The sequence below is a fragment of the Macrobrachium rosenbergii genome, chromosome 56 (genome assembly GCF_040412425.1).
Source record: "Macrobrachium rosenbergii isolate ZJJX-2024 chromosome 56, ASM4041242v1, whole genome shotgun sequence".
Lineage (NCBI taxonomy): Eukaryota > Metazoa > Arthropoda > Malacostraca > Decapoda > Palaemonidae > Macrobrachium > Macrobrachium rosenbergii.
The window spans coordinates 9,757,019-9,775,098 of NC_089796.1; the positions used below are offsets into that span (position 1 = coordinate 9,757,019).

The 18,080-nt window shown below is 41.1% G+C and overlaps 1 protein-coding gene across 1 annotated transcript in view; it reads left to right on the forward strand.

Moving 5' to 3' along the window:
- The first annotated feature begins 6,287 nt into the window (after positions 1-6,287).
- The window catches only part of Cont (Contactin), a 52,037-nt gene continuing 40,244 nt past the window's right edge, over positions 6,288-18,080 (forward strand). Inside the window, 3 exon segments of the mRNA XM_067100561.1 lie at positions 6,288-6,420; positions 15,847-16,084; positions 17,641-17,873. Coding sequence (XP_066956662.1) covers positions 15,851-16,084; positions 17,641-17,873 — 467 coding nt within the window. The 5' untranslated portion in view covers positions 6,288-6,420; positions 15,847-15,850.

The window sequence follows — 18,080 nt, forward strand, 5'->3', positions numbered from 1 at the left end:
CTGGAGCAGACGGAATGGAAAATTAAGCATAATGAAACTGGAGCAGATGGAATAGAAAAGTTAGTATAATGAAACTGGAGCAAACGAAATGGAAAATTAAGTATAATGAACTGTAGCAGACGGAACAGAAAATTAAGTATAATGAAACTGGAGCAGACGGAATGGAAAATTAAGCATAATGAAACTGGAGCAGACAGAATAGAAAAGTTAGTATAATGAAACGAGCAAACGAATTGGAAAATTAAGTATAATGAACTGTAGCAGATGGAACAGAAAATTAAGTATAATGAAACTGGAGCAGACGGAATGGAAAATTAAGTATAATGAAACTGGAGCAGACGGAACGGAAAATTAAGCATAATGAAACTGGCACTTATGGAACGGAAAATTAAGTATAATGAAACTGGAGCAGACGAAATGGAAAATTAAGTATAATGAAACTGGAGCAGATGGAATGGAAAATTAAGTATAATGAAACTGGAGCAGACGGAACGGAAAATTTAGTATAATGAAACTGGAGCAGACGGAATGGAAAATTAAGTATAATGAACTGGAGCAGACGGAACGGAAAATTTAGTATAATGAAACTGGAGCTTATGAAATGGAAAATTAAGTATGATGAAACTGGAGCAGACGGAATGGAAAATTAAGTATAATGAAACTAGAGCAGGCGAAATTAATCCAGAGCAAAGATAATTAAAACGGGCTTCCTCTTGGAAGAAAAATATCTTTTTTTTTTCTTCCTCCTTTTTGGTGTTGTTGCTCATATTTTGTTTTTCCTTGTTTTGAATCTCATACCACCCCACCCCAACCTCTCTCTCTCTCTCTCTCTCTCTTCAAGATTTGGTGGACTTTTGATTAAAGTTCTCTCTCTCTCTCTCTCTCTCTCTCTCTCTCTCTCACCCTTATCTTTGCCTTTTTGTAACTTGTCTGTCAGACTCTTTAATCAGGATTTCTTCTCTTGATTGGTTTAGCACTGAGTGTATTTTTTCCCCTCTGCTTAAGGCCACGGTGATGACAACAGTTATGATATATCTAGACGTTATTTATTATTATTATTTTTTTTTCGTCGATTTCATCGTTCGTATTGTGAAGGTGTTTTTCCAGGTTAATTATCACATTCTTCGCTCTTTGTGGTATCTCAGCTCTCGTTTATTTATTTATTTTTTTAATGAATTTCGTCGTGACTTTTATGCAAATTCCTTCAGCAAAGGGCCAACGATGTTGTAATATTTAATACAGCATCATGTTCCAACACAGTTTCTCGCGCAAGTTAAAGAAGCATTCCTTTTAGTTTTCTGTGAAAGAAAACTATTGTGCCGGCTTTGTCCGTCCGTCCGCAATTTTTCTGTCCGCCCTCAGGTCTTGAAAACCACTGAGGCTAGAGGGCTGCAAATTGATATGTTGATCATCCACCTCCAATCTTCAAACATACCAAATTGCAGCCCTCTAGCCTCAGTAGTTTTTATTTGATTTAAGGTTAAAGCTAGCCATAATCGTGCTTCTAGCAACACAAACCACCACGGCCGGCTGAGAGTTTCACGGGCCGCGGCTCCTACAGCATTATACTGATTATGCGTTGTACAGAAAACTCGAATGCGCCGAAGAAACTTCGGCGTATTTTTTACTTGTTTGTAGATGTCTTCAGTGTTCCTGGGTGTGTCTCTGTCTCTTGGCTCATTTTCGTCGTAGTTATAGAAAACGGGAAGGAGCTCATTTCCGTCTTGCCTTTTCGTTGCTTTGTAAATCAGAGAAACGTTATGGAAGCAATTTTGATGTGAAATTTTACTGGTGAACATTGAGTTAATTTGATTTATGGCGTTGGACTTTTTTTAATACAAGATAAACGTTCCGCTGATATATATTATATATATACTCATATGTATACACGCACATGTATATATATATACTCATGTATATGTGTATATATATATATATATATATATATATATATATATATATATATACTATATATCTATATATATACTTGTGTATCATCTATATAAATTTTGTATTATATACATATATATGTATGTATGTATGTATTACTGTCGAACTCATTATTTTAGTATTTTCTATTTGATGTTTTGTAGTTATCTAAACAACTTTTTCTCCCCCCCCCCACTTCTCAGAAATCATAAAAGATTGTGCGTATTTTCGCCCTTTTAATAATCGACATCCGTTTCTTCGCCTGGTGGCGACGTCGCCGGGACTGAATTAACATACGTGGAAATGCGTACTATATTTACCCTACCCTTTTGTTCGAGGATGAAAAGAACCCTCTGTAAAAGCGAAGTGTCCACTAAAGATAGAGAAAAGGCTCAGCCGTAGGAATAGGGGATTACCCAGATGAAAGAGGAAAACAAACAACTTATAAAAAGTGCAGACGAACTTGTACGGTTGAATGGAAGGTTCCACCTTGAGAAGCATAACAGAAGGAAAAAGGGAGAGAATGGTCTGTGCAGTAATTACCATTGACTTGATTAGAAATTGTCTAAGAAAGAATATGTCTGCTGGTAGTATTTTATACATACGTGTGTGTTTCTCGTGATTTTTGTGTGTGTATGTATGTACGTAGGCAGACTTGCCTGTACAGAAAATAGAATTTCTAACGTTCCATTCACTCTCTGGCCTTCTCAAATGGCAGTTGTATGTGTCAGCTCTTGTGAATACACGACGTTCTTATAATTTCCCCAGAACTTCCACTTGGCAAGAGCCCAAGTGACATCGAGTAAAATCAACAGAATACAACCTAACCTGGCAAACCCAAGGCCTTAACTTAAACACACGGGGCCGGACTTCAGAGAGGAGTCATAATAGTGTCCCATTCAAGGATCATTTGAAGCGTTAGGACGCTGTGTAAATACGGCTGACTAGTTTTGAATGTCAAAAGGGGAGGCTGATGGATACTTTCTCTGTAGGTCCCCTCCGCTGGATGGACAGTTTCAATTGCGCGTCGTGTTTGAAACAGAAAAGGAACGCGTTTAGGGGAATCGGGGCTGCGAAAGCTTCTTTAGAAGATTTGGTCAGTAGTGTAATAGGATGCATATGTATCGTTAGCAGATGTGTTCTGTATGGTATTAATTATATACAGTGTATATATATATACTTATATATATATATATATATATATATATATATATATATATATATATATATATATATATATATATATATATAACTGGTTGTGTTGTCGTTTCCTAGAAAACTTCAATTTAAGGATGAACAGGATAGCCAGAAGACGTGGTAAAATTGCAGACATTATTATTTCTTAGAATATAAGAGGGCACAGCCGAGCTTTCGGGAATACATAACTTTTCCCATCATCAGGGTCATTTATCTATAGAATGACGTAAAAAATAAAGAGAAACAGTAAGAAAACAATACTGATAGACTAAATCTAAAAGTATTAAAACACTTGTAATTGACAAAACTTTAAAATACGTAATAATATCAAGTAAAAAAGGAACATAAAATCCTAAGTTAACTGCAAAAGAGCAATGACTAAGTAATAAGAAATCACGTATTAAACAGAAATCGTCAAATAAAATTACTGAGCAGATAGATACTGAGAGGGAGAGAAAGAGAGAAAAAAATGAATATTCAAAATAATAAAAATGATAATGTAGAACAAAATACCGGAGAACCTACTGTTCATGTCGTAGTTAAATGACAACTGGGCGAGTTAGAAGATTGCGAATGGAAGAGGGTGGAATGGTGTGGAGAAAAAACAAAAAGAAAAAAAGAAGAAAACTATGCAATGAACAATGGAACAGAGGTGGTTTGGCTACTGAGTGTTGGTGATTGTTGTTTAACATGGAGGGACTCTAAAAATGGAAGCGAATGGCTGTTTTTTGTTTGTCCGAGTATTTGAAAAAAATGTCTGCAATTTTACCACGTCTTCTGGCTATCCTGCGTGTGTGTGTGTGTGTATGTGTGTGTTTAACATATGTGCTTGTTTTGCTTGCATATATGATTACAAACCCTGTATACTCCATCGAGTATAGTACGTTCTTGCGCGAGCGTTAGGAACTGAAAGTCAGCTTCCGTCGCACCTTCTCCGGAAGTCCCACGATTGCACTGGCTCCCAACCCATCCCTGTCTCGCTCGGGCTTCTCTTAACGAGGTTCTCAAGCAAAGTGGGATTAGAGTAAACGAAACCACTGACGAAGTGACAATAGTTTTTTTTTCTTCTTCTTTTTACAAAATATTATGTATTGCAAGCTCCTGCAAAAGTGGTGGGTCTTTTCTTAAGACGCAGAGCTGGGCCAAAATTATTGTTCCGTTTCAAGTTGATCCGCTGGTATAGTGGTTAGTGTCGTGGCATGTCACTCAAATGATCAGTTACTGCTGCAGTGTGGGGTCTGCAACATGAGTCTTTTCCATCACGACATTCATTAATGAATCAACTGCAGGCTCCCCCACTCACATTTTTTATCGGTCCTATATCCCCTTCTTGTCTGAAATTTGATACTTCTAGCCCGTTCCTCCTCCTCCTTCTCCCCCTCCTCCTCCTCCTCCTCCTCCTCATCATCATCATCATCATCATCATCATCAGCGAAGTTTTTACATCAGACTTTCCCTTTACGAGGTTAGGCATGCAATGCTTTCTCTGCATTGCATTCTTTCAGATACACTTTTTGTGTAAACTCCAATCTTGTCGAGGTCCTCGTACAGTGGTCCTTATTTCATGATTTCCAGGGCCTGCCCACCGGCTCGTCATGCCTGTTACATGTCTGCTACTTATTTTTCCAAGCCTTCTTTCTTTCTCATCACATGTCCAAACCATGTCATTCTCTGAGATTGCAGTTTGTTTCTCAGGCACTGGACACCACAGATTCCTAATTTAAATTAAGATTTTTACAACCGCACCCCAGCCGTGAATATTAGCATTTTTTAGTCACACTTCCAAATCTGTACTATCTTTGTAATTGCTCCTGTCTTTAGCGAGCGTTTTCATAGTCTATTTTTGGTCTTGAACGCCCGTATGCCATAACTTGCGGAGAAATGATATTCCATATGATCGGTTCCGTGCTGGCATTTCTTAGTTTCCAAACAGTTTTACTCAGAAAATCAGTTTAACTAAATTCTCGAACATGTGATTTCATTATTGGCAGCCACCATGCCAGACATCTAACACGGTCTGATTCTTTTTATTAATGTTCTAAGTGCCATATCTTTCATGTAACTGAAAATTTCCTTGTTCATTGTATGTGATGCCCTTCTGTAGGCATATTTTAGAAGATTAATGTTGTTTAGTTGTATCAAAATAGATTTACAGGCTGCCTGTATGAGAATATTGATTTACAATGTGTGGCGGGCTCAGCATGAAGTCGCACACTATCCGAATGCGGTATAATACTTCTTTGTTTCATGTTGGAAAACATTCCCACTTTTACTTTTGTATGGAATCTTCACCAGAATTCCTCAAAATGATAAAACTTATGTTTACAGAGAATCTGATTTTATTTTATATATATATATATATATATATATATATATATATATATATATATATATATATATATATATATATTATAAGCAAAATCCACAGGAAAATGACAGGCACAAATTTGTGCCCAGACTATCACGTTAATAAACGTGAAAGCGCTTGAAAGTACTGAACTTCTGCCTGTCATTTTTTCTGTAGGATTCGTTTCTCCCCACTGAAGTCACGTGCATCTACTGCGATTTTTTTAAGCAATATATATATATATATATATATATATATATATATATATATATATATATATATATATATATATATATATATATATATATATATATATATATATATATGTGTGTGTGTGTGTGTGTGTGTGTGTGTGTGTGTGTGTGTGTGTGTGTGTGTGTGTGTGTGTGTAATGTAATGTAATTACGTCTCTCACGTAAATTTATTCCTTTACATTAAATTGTTGTAGCGTCCCTTAAACATTTGACTGGGTCTGCAGTTAGAATCAATATCTTGCTTGGGATGGCTGTTTTAGTTTCAATTCTTGACAACCACGTTGCTGCAATTTTAAGATTAAAATAAAATATGAATACTTCAACCTGAAGTGTTTCCCGATACACAGTATGCCATTGATGAAGTCAGTGAATACGCTCGTCTTGTGTCGAGGAATCTAACAAGTAGATGATGTGCTTATCCGATTGCGTTGTTGTAGATGAGTAGCATTTTTTTAACTATTAATAATTCCACGTTGATTATTCTACTTGATAACTTACGTTTATCAGTTATTGCGCTTATATTCTGTATGCTGCAGTAACTATCTTCCGTTACCTTTAGTGAATCGAATAAATCAATAATTATTTGTGTCTCCACTTGAACAAGAGAATCGGACGAAGGATGTTTTTAAACCAAAGGAAGAGTAAAGGTGTGGTTGTTGTTATGTTGTAACTCCGTCAGCCTCGTAAATGTTTGTGAGTATTTTCGTGTGCTGTGCTTCTCCTTTTTGTTGTAGTTATGCGACTGACATTTCTGAACTGTTTTTGTATGGAACTGAATGTAATTAATCCCCTAAATGCGAAAAGGTGAAATCCGGTAGGAGTGTCTGTGAGTCATTCGGTACCCTAGGACGCCAGGTTGCCTGGCTTGGTGGTCCTACGCTAATCCTAGATTCAAAGCTTGGGTAAGCCTACCCAGCCCCTGATGGTGTCTTTGTTCTGGGGCTAATATTAAAAAAAAAAAAACAGTTTTATACGAAATTTCCTCACAGTGCCCTACTATTTTGAAATAGGGCAAGCCCACGGGTCCCTTAAGGCTGTATTTAGGGTATTTCCTATATTCGAATGACAGATCACACAATTGAGGTGCATTTGGCAGCAGTCTAGCTTTATTGCACATAAAATTCAACATATTAAAGCAGATTAGCCTAACCCCAAACAATACCCTCCTTTTTATGACAGGCTAGCCTACCAGTTGCGTAGGTGTCCTTGCCTAATGATTGTTATATACTCAAGGCTAGTGTTAACACCCAAAATGGAAGCGTAATCAAAACCTAGCTGAACTAAAGAAGGGCTATTACCGTATCCCTCTGGGTCACAACTAACAGTATTTTTTATTTTTTACTGACTGATTTTGCAAAAAAAAAAAAAAAAAAACTTTTTCCTGTAAAGACCTGCAAGCTATAACATGAGTTTGGAAGGGTAAAGTTAACTGAAAGATGCCCCCATTTGAAAGTTCAATTTTGCATGTGACGCTGAGTATGTAACAATGGAAATATAAATTACTGTCAATACAATTGATACACTTGATGAGTTGAAGGCATGTCAATTACCTAGGTTGCAAGTAGCGATTACTAATATATTTGGTATTTCTAAGTAATAGAGACACCGCAGGTATTTAGCGAGAAATGGCAGTTTCTTATAGTATTTTGGTTGCTTATTTACAATTCAACGTTATTTTTTGGCGGTCGGCTGTAATTAACCTGTAATTGTCCCCTGAAGTACATCCAACAAGGGGTTTCCTAACGCGATCTTCACAAGACAGAGCACGGCTACGTCTGTTTTGAACGATTCATATCCCGTCCGGCAAGTCACTGGCGGTGCAATAAGTGCATTTGTTTGTCGTCGGCCAAATGGAATGTCCCTTCGCCGTGTTTAGTACTGGCCCGGGGGGGGTTGAGTTACCCATACGTTAACAAGTTATTGCACTTGCCAGACAGGATATGAACCGTTCGAAACATGCGTGCTGGTGCTCTGTCTCGTGAAGATCGCGTATGGAAACCCCAGATTCCCATCGAAGTCCCCATACGTGGGGTAGAGTTCAAAAGGTAAATTGTAAGTTAGTACAGCCGACCGCCAAAAATTAACGTTAAATTGTTAATAAGCATCCAAAATACTATAAGAAACTGCTATTTCTCGCTAAATACCCGCCGTGTACCTATAACTTAGTTCTACCATATATTTTTTTAGATTTGGGTTATGCACAGATTTGGAAAATTATACATTTACTTGTGTATTCATTAACATTTATCCTGTGATCTATGGATTAATCCCAGATTAGAAGTTTATATTATCTGTGTGATGATCCGTCTCAGGTTTATGTAATGATATTTGTGGAACTCTTAACCATTATCTGCTCTGGTATATTTTTGTTGCTGTGTATTTTAGATCTTTTTCCTACAGCTCATTCATGTCAGTATTTCCATTTGTTGATAAACGAATGTTTACTTCAGAGACGGATGGTTGGACGTCAAGTTTTAGGTGTTTACAGTTGAGAAATGTAAATAAATGTGTTGCCCCAGGTTCAGGTACATAGTCTGCAGCTTGCCACTATTACTGAAGCAAGTGTTGTGAATAGTTGTACAGAGGAGCAAGGTAATATAAATTATATGAAGGTAACTAAATAGTTTTGTTGCTGTGTTAGGCTTTTGAAAAGTCATTCTTTTTGATGTAGACAGTAACACGTTAATTGTTTGTGTTGATGGGTCCAAGGGAGGTGTGAATATATTTGGTATGCTTTCACAGGAATAGTAACTAAGCTATCCTAGGCTATACAGTACTATCTTAGGCTGCCCCAACATCTTAAACCAGGCTAGCCTATGAAAACGTACGTTAGCTTAAAACTTATATAGAATCCAAAGAAATAAGAATTATTCATGTAGTTTTTTTTTTAACTCTACATTAAGCACAAAAAAAAAACTAAAATACGACACAAACAAGAAAAAATGTCACTCGAGATCTTCATCTTGGTAGCGTGGCCTACCCAAATTACATATTCATTATTAAGTAACTATCACCAGCACCAGATATTCTATTTAATGTATGTGTGTATTTATAAGAAATACTGTGTATGTACAAGTTTCACAAGAAACTGACGATATGAAAGATATAACACAAGTAAGCGCAGTGCTGCCACACTTTAGCTAGACTTCACTCTTATTTTACAAATATTATGGTTCCTATTTTCCAAGTACTGAACAGTACAGTACTCAGTTGTATTAATATCAGAGCCTAGCTTACACCAAAGAAGCAACGGCTTCCATAGCGAACAACTGGTAACAATCTATAGGGCACAGGTCAGACAGCATGTCATATGATTGAAGCAGATCGAGTGTGCAAATTTATTACAGCATACACCTTACACTTTTGATTACCCTTTTCATCCCCCATATCCTGTGCTCGTGATTGCCCATTTCATCACCCCCTCATTTGTAAGACACAAAGAACACATTCTCATTGAGCCAGTCAGTAGATATGCAGTACTCGGGTAGTTCACATGGCTGAGCTGAGTTAGTCTTCCCATCTAGACACCTCAGACTTCCCTCTGCGTCATGAATCAAGTGCTTATACCGTTTAAGTGAATATTTCTACCATGTCTGTTAAAATTTTTAAATTTGTGAGAATGGTTAGTGGTCATTTGAGAAATCGCAAAATGTAAATTTCATATTAAACTACAATTAAAGTACTGTGCTGTGTTTCATAGCGTTGGAGACTTTATTTTTTCCTAAAGTCTTGGTAATTTATCATGCAGTGTAGATCCCAAAGATTTTTTCATTGGCCCATTCTTAACCCAGTGGAAGGTTATCTTTGCTAGACAGTAACCAGAACTCCTCCTGTATGTGACCTATAAGTGAAGTGTATAAATTATTCCTAGTTAAAATAAGTGAAAAAAAGTATAAAAACAAAAAAAGTGTGTAGTCACAAAGATTCCTTTTTCCTCTTTTCAAACATCCCTGACTTTAAGGGTACATTATGAGCTGACAGCAGTAAAATTGGGTATGTACTGGTAAATCATACCGTAGGAACAACATCATAATCAGTATGTAAATTTTATACTAGATTGCTTTTTCATGATATTTTCTTAGAAATTCAGTCCACTTTTTTATACTTGGTAATGGTGTGTAAAATATTTAAGGTTTTGAAGATTGAAGTGTTTTCCAATTTGTAGGATCTGTATTGAGAGGAATTTAGTACTGTATTCTATTTCTGTTGTGTTCTTTTTGGGATGTGCTCGTGCAGTGTTTTAAAAAGTGTACTGTAACAGTGCAGTAAAATGTTATTCCTTATTTTTAATATTTCCCATTGCTATTTGATTAATAAAAACTACTGTGTAAGCCTGCGTCCAGTATTGTACCATCAAAATCTCTAAGTACTGTGACAGTTGTGGCTCCATTGTATTTGCATGAGCTGAGACACCGTTGACCAGGAAAATTTCTGACACAGCACAGCTAGGCAGATCATATCATGGACATTACATCCTAATCTGTTCAAGTTTTTCAGTTTGGTGGTATGTCAGTCTTCAGAAGTGCTTATTTAATATTGAAAAAAACATGAAACAAAGATTTTTTAGGATAAATACTGTAAGTTGAAAGTTACAATTATCATTATGCCATTATAACCAAACTCACAGTACTTCAGTGCATTGGGACTGTGAAATGTGCACAGTGAACCAATCAGAACAGACATCAATGCATGAGTTACACTCCACCTTATATTTATTTGTATTTTTTTTTTTTTTTTTTTCCAAAAAATTTGCTATTCAAAATTGGGGTGCTTCTTTGGAGGGGGTGGGAATTCAGTATCAGGAAATAAGGTAAAAAAATTTTTGTTCTGACACGATATACAAACTGTCGGTCCTTTACATTAGGAATTACTTTCAGCGTAGGCTGGAAACAGCCACTGAACTTTCAAAAAAGGTGGTTAGGCAGTTAACTACCATCCGGGAGGCGGAAGTATTGCCTCCCCTGGATGTAAACATTCCAATTTGCTTTCGGCCATCGTAGACTTCGGACGTTGTTTTCTCACTCTCTGCCTGACTGCTGTTGAGCATTTCCCGGTGGAAACTTTCCTTTTTGTCTTTCATTACAAATGTGGGTGGGAGGCAAAAAATGTAACACATTTAGATCTAGCGTGGACACGGACCCACATGCCCTCTGCCCCACCTGCAGGGGACGTGTGTTCACGCTCTTCGCCCTTTACTGAGTGTTGCTCCTGGTCTGTCGAGTGGAAGAAGTTTGAAGGGAGGAGACGATACCATAGGAAGCCCACCAAGGGAATGTCCGAGGGTAACACGCCCCCCATTTACTCCCCATGGTGGCTGATCCGTCCCGGATCGTTTCTCCTCCTGGCAAGCTTCCCCCTTCTTGCTGCCTCTCCCTCGGTGAGACTCCCCTTCCTTCCTCATTGACGTTTCATCTCAGGTGTAGAAGGCTGCGATGGAGAACGGTTGCTCAGACATCTCTGGAGCTCTCCTCACTTCGGGGAATATTTTCCCCGGAGTGAGTAGAGAGGCCTTTGACCCGACTCTGTCCTCAGGTTTGGGGTGGAAGTGTCCCTCTGTTGGCCAGGTACCTGATCTCACCTCTGCCTGGCTGCACCTGGGTCTGCCTGGCATTCCGTCACTGGAGGGTCTGGTGTCCCATTTGTCTGGCGCTCTGATGACGACCCACACAGCCACCACTTCCACCACCACGACTATCACCATGTCGTCCTTCGGCAAGCTGCCTGTGACGATGGCCTCGCACCTGGACACCCAGGTGTCAGCTGCTCCTGCTACATACCCCTCCGTGCCGCTGCCTCCTGGGTTCCTGGCCCCTTTATCCCTGCCTGGCCTCTCGCACACAGTGACTTCATCGGTGCCCTATATGCCGGTGCCTGCTCCTGTTGCTGACCCACGCTCGTTTATGACTACGGTTCTGGCTCCTTGCTTCCCTGACACTCAGCCCGGCCTGGCTTCCCATGCACCACCCATGCCTCCAACCCTGGATTCGTCTCCTGACTGTCCTGGCTCCTGCACTGCTGCACCTGCTGCGGTGGACAAGCTTTGGGCTGATGACAGTGACCGGCTTGGTCACCAGGCAGTGGCCAAGACCTCCCCTCCGGATCTTAACGTTCCACTGTGGCCAGGCCCTCGGGTCAGGCTAGCACTTCTTTGGCCCTAAGTCCCAGTCTTCAGAGGATCCCTGGAAACACAGTCTTCTTCTTCCTCTGGAAAGGTGGATCTTCCACCCCTTTCAGCCCACTTCCAATCCGGAAAAGAGAGGGTGGGGAAGAAGAAGAAGAGAAAGAAATGGTGGCATCTCCCCAGATGCTGCCGAGGGAGGTTGTGCCTGCTCAGCCATTGGGCAACATGGCAGCGACACGAGCCGAGACCTGGATAGTGGATGTTCTTCGGGAGGGATATCTACTACCCTTCGAATCTCGGCCACCCCTCACCTACTCTCCGGTCCGTCTCTGCATCTACATCCAAGGAACTCAGAAGGACTCAAGACCACGGCAAGAAGTGCAAGCCATGCGAACAAGGGTGCTGTGGAAGTCGTGTCAGACCAGTCCCCAGGGAGTTTTTACAGCTGTGTCTTCCCCCTTAGAAAAAGCCATTAGGGGATGGAGATTGGTCATACTCTCTCCCCTTGAACTGATTCATTCGCCAGACCAGTTTCACGATGCGTTAACATGTTCCATGCTCGCTTCCATCAGGGAGAACGACTTCATGCTTACGGTGGACTTGAGGGATCACGTGTTTCCAAATACCCATTCATCCGTCTTCTGCTAAGTACCCCGCTTTATCCCAGGAGACAGTCTTCCAATTCAGGGCAACTGTGCTTTGGGCTCGACCGCCTTCCCCGGTGTTCACATGAGTCTTCTCTCATGTCAGCTTGGCCCATTCGCACGGGATCTCGTCTACTGGGGTATCGACGACCGGCTAGCCCCTGGCGAGGTCCAGCTTGCAGTTGCTGCAGGACAGGGATCAACTCCCTGAGTTTTTTTCGGATCTTGGGATCATGGTGAATCTCAAGTCAGGTCTCACCCCAAGCTAGAGGATAAAGTACCTGGGCATTGCACATAGACACGGCAGCAGCCGCAGTCTTTCCTCGGACTCTCGTATCAGCAGGTTCAGGCAGGCAGCACAGCTGTTCCTTTCTTGACAGGAACAGCCAGCCCGGCAATGGCAAGCTGTCATCAGTCACATATCGTCGCTGGAGAATCTGGTACTTCTTGGGCGTCTTCACCTGCAGTCTCTACAATGGAGACTAAAGGAGTATTGGTCCCAGTCCTTTCTCATCCCTCTTTCCGAGGAGGTGAGAGGGGACCTTCACCCGTGGATGGACGACAGGAACCTCTTGATAGAGTATCCGCAGACTCCCCCTCCGGACATGCTGCTGTTCTCCAGGCGCATTGACCGAGGATACACACCTGGAGTGAGTTGTGATTTGGGAGTGTGGCACCGAGGCGACTAAGCACCTTCCACATCAACATCCTGGAACTCAAGGCAGCCTTCCTGGCTCTCCAAGAGTTCCGGGATTGAGTTATGGGACACTCCATGGTACTGATGAGTGACAATACCACCAGTTGATGGTGCAGGTGCATGAGTGGGCTGTGGTTCACTCGGTAGAGCTGTTAGCCAGGTACATTCCAGGCAAGAGGAATGTCGTGGCAGACAAGCTCAGCCACCCGAATCAGGTGATCAGAACCGAATGGTCCCTTCACTCGGAAGTCACGGAAAGGCTATTTAACCTGTGGGGGCGTCCAGTCATCGACCTGTTTGCCACCCAACACAACAGAAAACTCCAGGCCTTCTGTTTCTGTCATGCCGGACCCATGGGCGCCTGAGGACGCGATTCCAGCACCCATGGGACAACCTCAGTGGTACCAAGCCTTTCCTTCATTCTGTTCGAGTTCCCAGGTGATCAGCCAATGATGATCCTCCGAGATCTCAGTATGATTTTGGTGGCACCCAAATGGCATGCAGGCCGTTTAGATCCCGACCTACTGGCTCCTCTCTGAGGCGCAGAGATCCCCGGCCCAACCTGCTGCGTCAACCCACGAGCGGTACCACCAGGCAGTGCAGTCCCTGTCTTCACGGCTGGAGGTTATACACCATATCTTTGAAGCAAGAGGCTTTGCATCACACAGCAACAGAGATGGCCGGGTACCTCAGACGATCCTCCGCAGCGGTATAGCAGGGGAAGTGGTCCATCTTCTGTGGTTGGTGTCGTGGAAGGGGTGTCTCTTGGTCAGAGCTACTATTCAGCAGGTGGCAGACTTCCTCGTCTTCCTTCACCGAGAGAAGCTTCTCTATGTTTCAGCTGTAAAAGGCTACCGTGCCGCACTCGGCCTAGTCTTGCAGCTGAAAGGAGTAGACATCTCCCCCTCCTTCGAGATTTCCCTACTGATGAGAAGCTTCGAAAGGTCTTGCCCACCCAGGGATCTCAGGCCCCCTGCGTGGGATGTGACTCTCGTTCAAGGAGCCTGACTCATGCACCATATGAGCCTTTACGAGAGTTGTCAGACAGGGATCTGACCCTCAAAACTGTCTTCCTGCTAGCCCTGGCATCGGCGAAGAGAGTTGGCGAACTGCACGGACTTTCCTTCGATGTTAAACACTCGAGGGGATGGGTATTAGTTACGCTCGATTTCGCCCCGGATTTCGTGTGGCGAAGACTCCAGGAATCCTTGGGGTCCCTGACGACAGTTCCAGTCCTTCGCAATTCCCTCCTAGAGGACTTTGTGAGTAATGAACCAGACCAGATGCTTTGTGTCCTGTTGGGTGCTGCGCGCTTATCTGAGGACTACGACATCTCAGCCTGAGTGTTGCGACTCACCAGTAGTACTGGCCCGACCAAGAAAAGCAAAGTGTCAAGAACACGATCTCTTTCTGGCTTTGTGAGACGATAAGAGAGCGTATTTGCTCCCTGGGAAGACACACAGTGCGCTTCATCCGAAGAGCTCACAAAGTCCAGCATTGGTCCGTCCTCACATTCCTGGAAGATCATGTATCCCAGTTCTGCAGGTGCTGAAGGCCAGATGTGTGGTCCCAACAGACCACCTTCACCTCCTTCTACCTCCAGGATGTTGCTCAAAGTCCTTGGACACTTGTTCCTTAGGTCCTGTAGTGGCTGCTCAACAAGTTGGCCACTTACCCGGCTCCTCTGACAGACAGATTGCATCTCACCTAAGATGTATGGTTGTTATTGGGAGAATGAATGTGGAGTTACAGGCATCTCTTCTTTCTCCCCATCTCATCTGTCTTCCCATGGGCAGGGAGGGGACGTGCCGTTACATGCTGGATCTGGCAGTCGATGCAGGTAAGCACCCAATAGGAGCTCCCGATCTATTTTCCGTTCATGCTTATAGAACCAACCCCACTCCTTCCCGTTAAGGAGGGGAAGAGACTGATGACAATAAGACAAACCCAATGCTTGTGATTGCCATAGTGTCACCAACTCCAAGTTCTTCCTAGCCTACTTTGCATGAGTTGACGATTCTTCTTTCATGCAAAGGGACCCAGAAGTCTAACAAATTGATCCCGCGTTTCTTACAACCCGATCATTTTGTCAGAGGCAGTTTTCCCTTCCCGCTCCATCGACCAGGAAGGGAAGACAAGGTGTCGTGAACCAGTCAGTTCATAGAGACTCACTCTGTATTCCTCCCTCCAACCAGTGAGTCTTCCCTAGCAAGGACCAGCGGTTTTGTATATCGTGTCGGAACAAATCACAATTTTTAAAAAGTATTGTATTTTCCTAACTATACAAACCTGAGGTCCTTTTACATTACATTCATGCCCACCCTTGCCACACCTCATCCTGATACCTGGGCCAAGGCAGAATTGGAATGTTTACATCCGGGCAGAATGGTACTCCCCACCTCCTGGCTGTAGTTAACTGCCCAATACCTTGTTCCAGAAAGTTCGTGGCGGTTTCCAGCCCTCTACGCTGAAAGTAATTCTAATGTAAAGGACCTAGGGTTTGTATAGTTAGGAAAATACAATTTGCTTTTAAAAATTGTGATTTTATAATCTTTTTATTTTGCATTCAACATTAGTTCAGTGTTAGATTAACCCTCATTAATGTTTATCTCTGTTACAAATTGTTGATATGGAATTTTGTATTTTTTCTCTTTCAGTGCAATGTTGTTAAGGGACATATGTGCGCTTTTGGTGACACTTATAATTTGTGAGCAGCTACTTTATGCAGAAGGACAAAAGCCTGTGGCAAAGACAAATGTTTTATCGGAGGCAAAAGGTCCAAAAGGTGAAACTGATGTACAATGTCCAACAAACTGGATTCATTATAAGTTATCATGCTACAAGTTTATGAGGTCTCCTGTCAAGACACGAAAACAAGCAAGAATCCAATGCCAGGTTAGTATTTGTTTATGAGGAGTAAAATGATTTGTTAGTATTAATTCATGAATTAAGAACTTACGGTAATATATTCATTTTAGTACGTTTAGATTTTAGACAGTACATTTTAATAATCTTAATCTTGAATCATTTGGTTGTAGATATTAATGATCTGAATTATGTGAGAATTTTGGAAGCTCTTGCATAACAACCCAGAAAAGAGAGTGAGTTACTTTTCATGTACAGGCAGTCCCCGGTTATTGACGATCCAGTTTTATGGCGCTTGTCTAGTGACACCAGTAACTGCCGATCCCCACTTAGCAATGGCACCAATCCCTGGGTATTGGCAATTTTCGGTTATCGTCACACCATCGGGAACGGAATTCCCACCGATAACCAGGAACTGCTTGTACTGTTCTTTTTCTCCTAAAGAAGGAGGAAGATATAGTGTAGCAGTAGTGAATTTGCTACATACTGGGTATACCACTTTCTTGGCTTTAGCCCCACTTTTAGACTTGAGTCTCAATACCATGTATTACATCTCTTTTTGTTTATAAATAGGTTAAGGTCCTTCACTCACAGGAAGGGTAGGTTCTTACAAAGAAGTTGGATTCACCCTGATAGGTCAGACTGGTTGTTAACTTAGCTACAAACAGGTCAAGTTCCCTTGTGTCAGACAGGTTTGGTTCCCTCAATTAAAAATAGGATAGGTTCCCCAGTTTACAAAGTTTTAGTATCTTACAAATAAGCTAGATTCTGTTGCTTATGAAGAGGCTTCGCCCACAAGTTAATTAGTTATGTTCCTTTCAGGAAGGTTAGATTTCCACGATAATAAAAAGGAACGATTCCCCTTCTTACAAATAGGCGCAGTGTCTACAGATCAGTTAGGTTTCCCAATTTTACACAGACAGGTGAACATTTTCACAAAAATAGGCTGGGTTCACCCATCTACAAATAACTTTTGTGTCAGTATTAGAACAGGTTAAGTTCATTTTCATATAAAGAGATGAACAAAACCTTTTGTTTACAATTATTTGGTCTTGAGTCTTATGCTGTGTAATGCTTGATAACTGCTTAAAACACTGAAGGGTTTAACTACAGGTAACTATACAAAATAATTAGTGTGCAACCAGTGGAGAAAATGAGAATTTTAAATCAACTTTTATGAGCTTAAATAACACTGATGGTCTCTCAGAAAGTTCATTTATTAAATAATATTATGATCTTATTTTGATCTTTTTTAAGCTAATAATTGATTTATCTTTGTACATCTGTTGCATTTGTGGAAATTTTCCATGATTACTTTTTCAAAGATTTACCAAGTGAAGCTGAAAATTAATATGAAATTTAACCTTCTTGTAATTCCATTTTATGATATTTTTGAACTGTTGGTTTCTTATGTAATTTGGTTTTGTGTAAAGTAGTATTGAGAGGAAAAAGGTCTACATTCATAGTTGTTTAGATTTGCTCCAAAATACAATTGTTTATGCACTGGAATGATTGACAATTTGCTACGTATCGAACAAACAGCTCCTGGAGAAAAAAATGTATTTTTATGGCTTTTTTATTTTCAGGCATATGGGGAAGGTTCTGATCTAGTGAGTGTTTCCAACAAGGAGGAGCACGGGTTTTTGATACGCCACCTCCGTGAAAATGATCCCCTTTTGAGGAACTGGTATACTTCTGGTATACAGAAGACACCTAATATATGGGAAAATGAAGGGGATGGTACATCATATCAGGATATGATGGAGGCCTTCCTGCCCAATCAGGGATCTAGTCCTAAAAAGCAGTTCTTGGCATATATGTAAGTTTGTATAATTCTCTCTCTCTCTCTCTCTCTCTCTCTCTCTCTCTCTCTCTCTCTCTCTCTCTCTCTCTCTCTCTCTCTCTCTCTCTCTCTCTCTCTCTCGTGTATTGCCATTTTGTCATTGGGGAATTCATGCAGATACTAACAGTCTTTATGTTCAAAATACTCCTGACCATTAATTTTAGCGCATAATAACAGTGATTT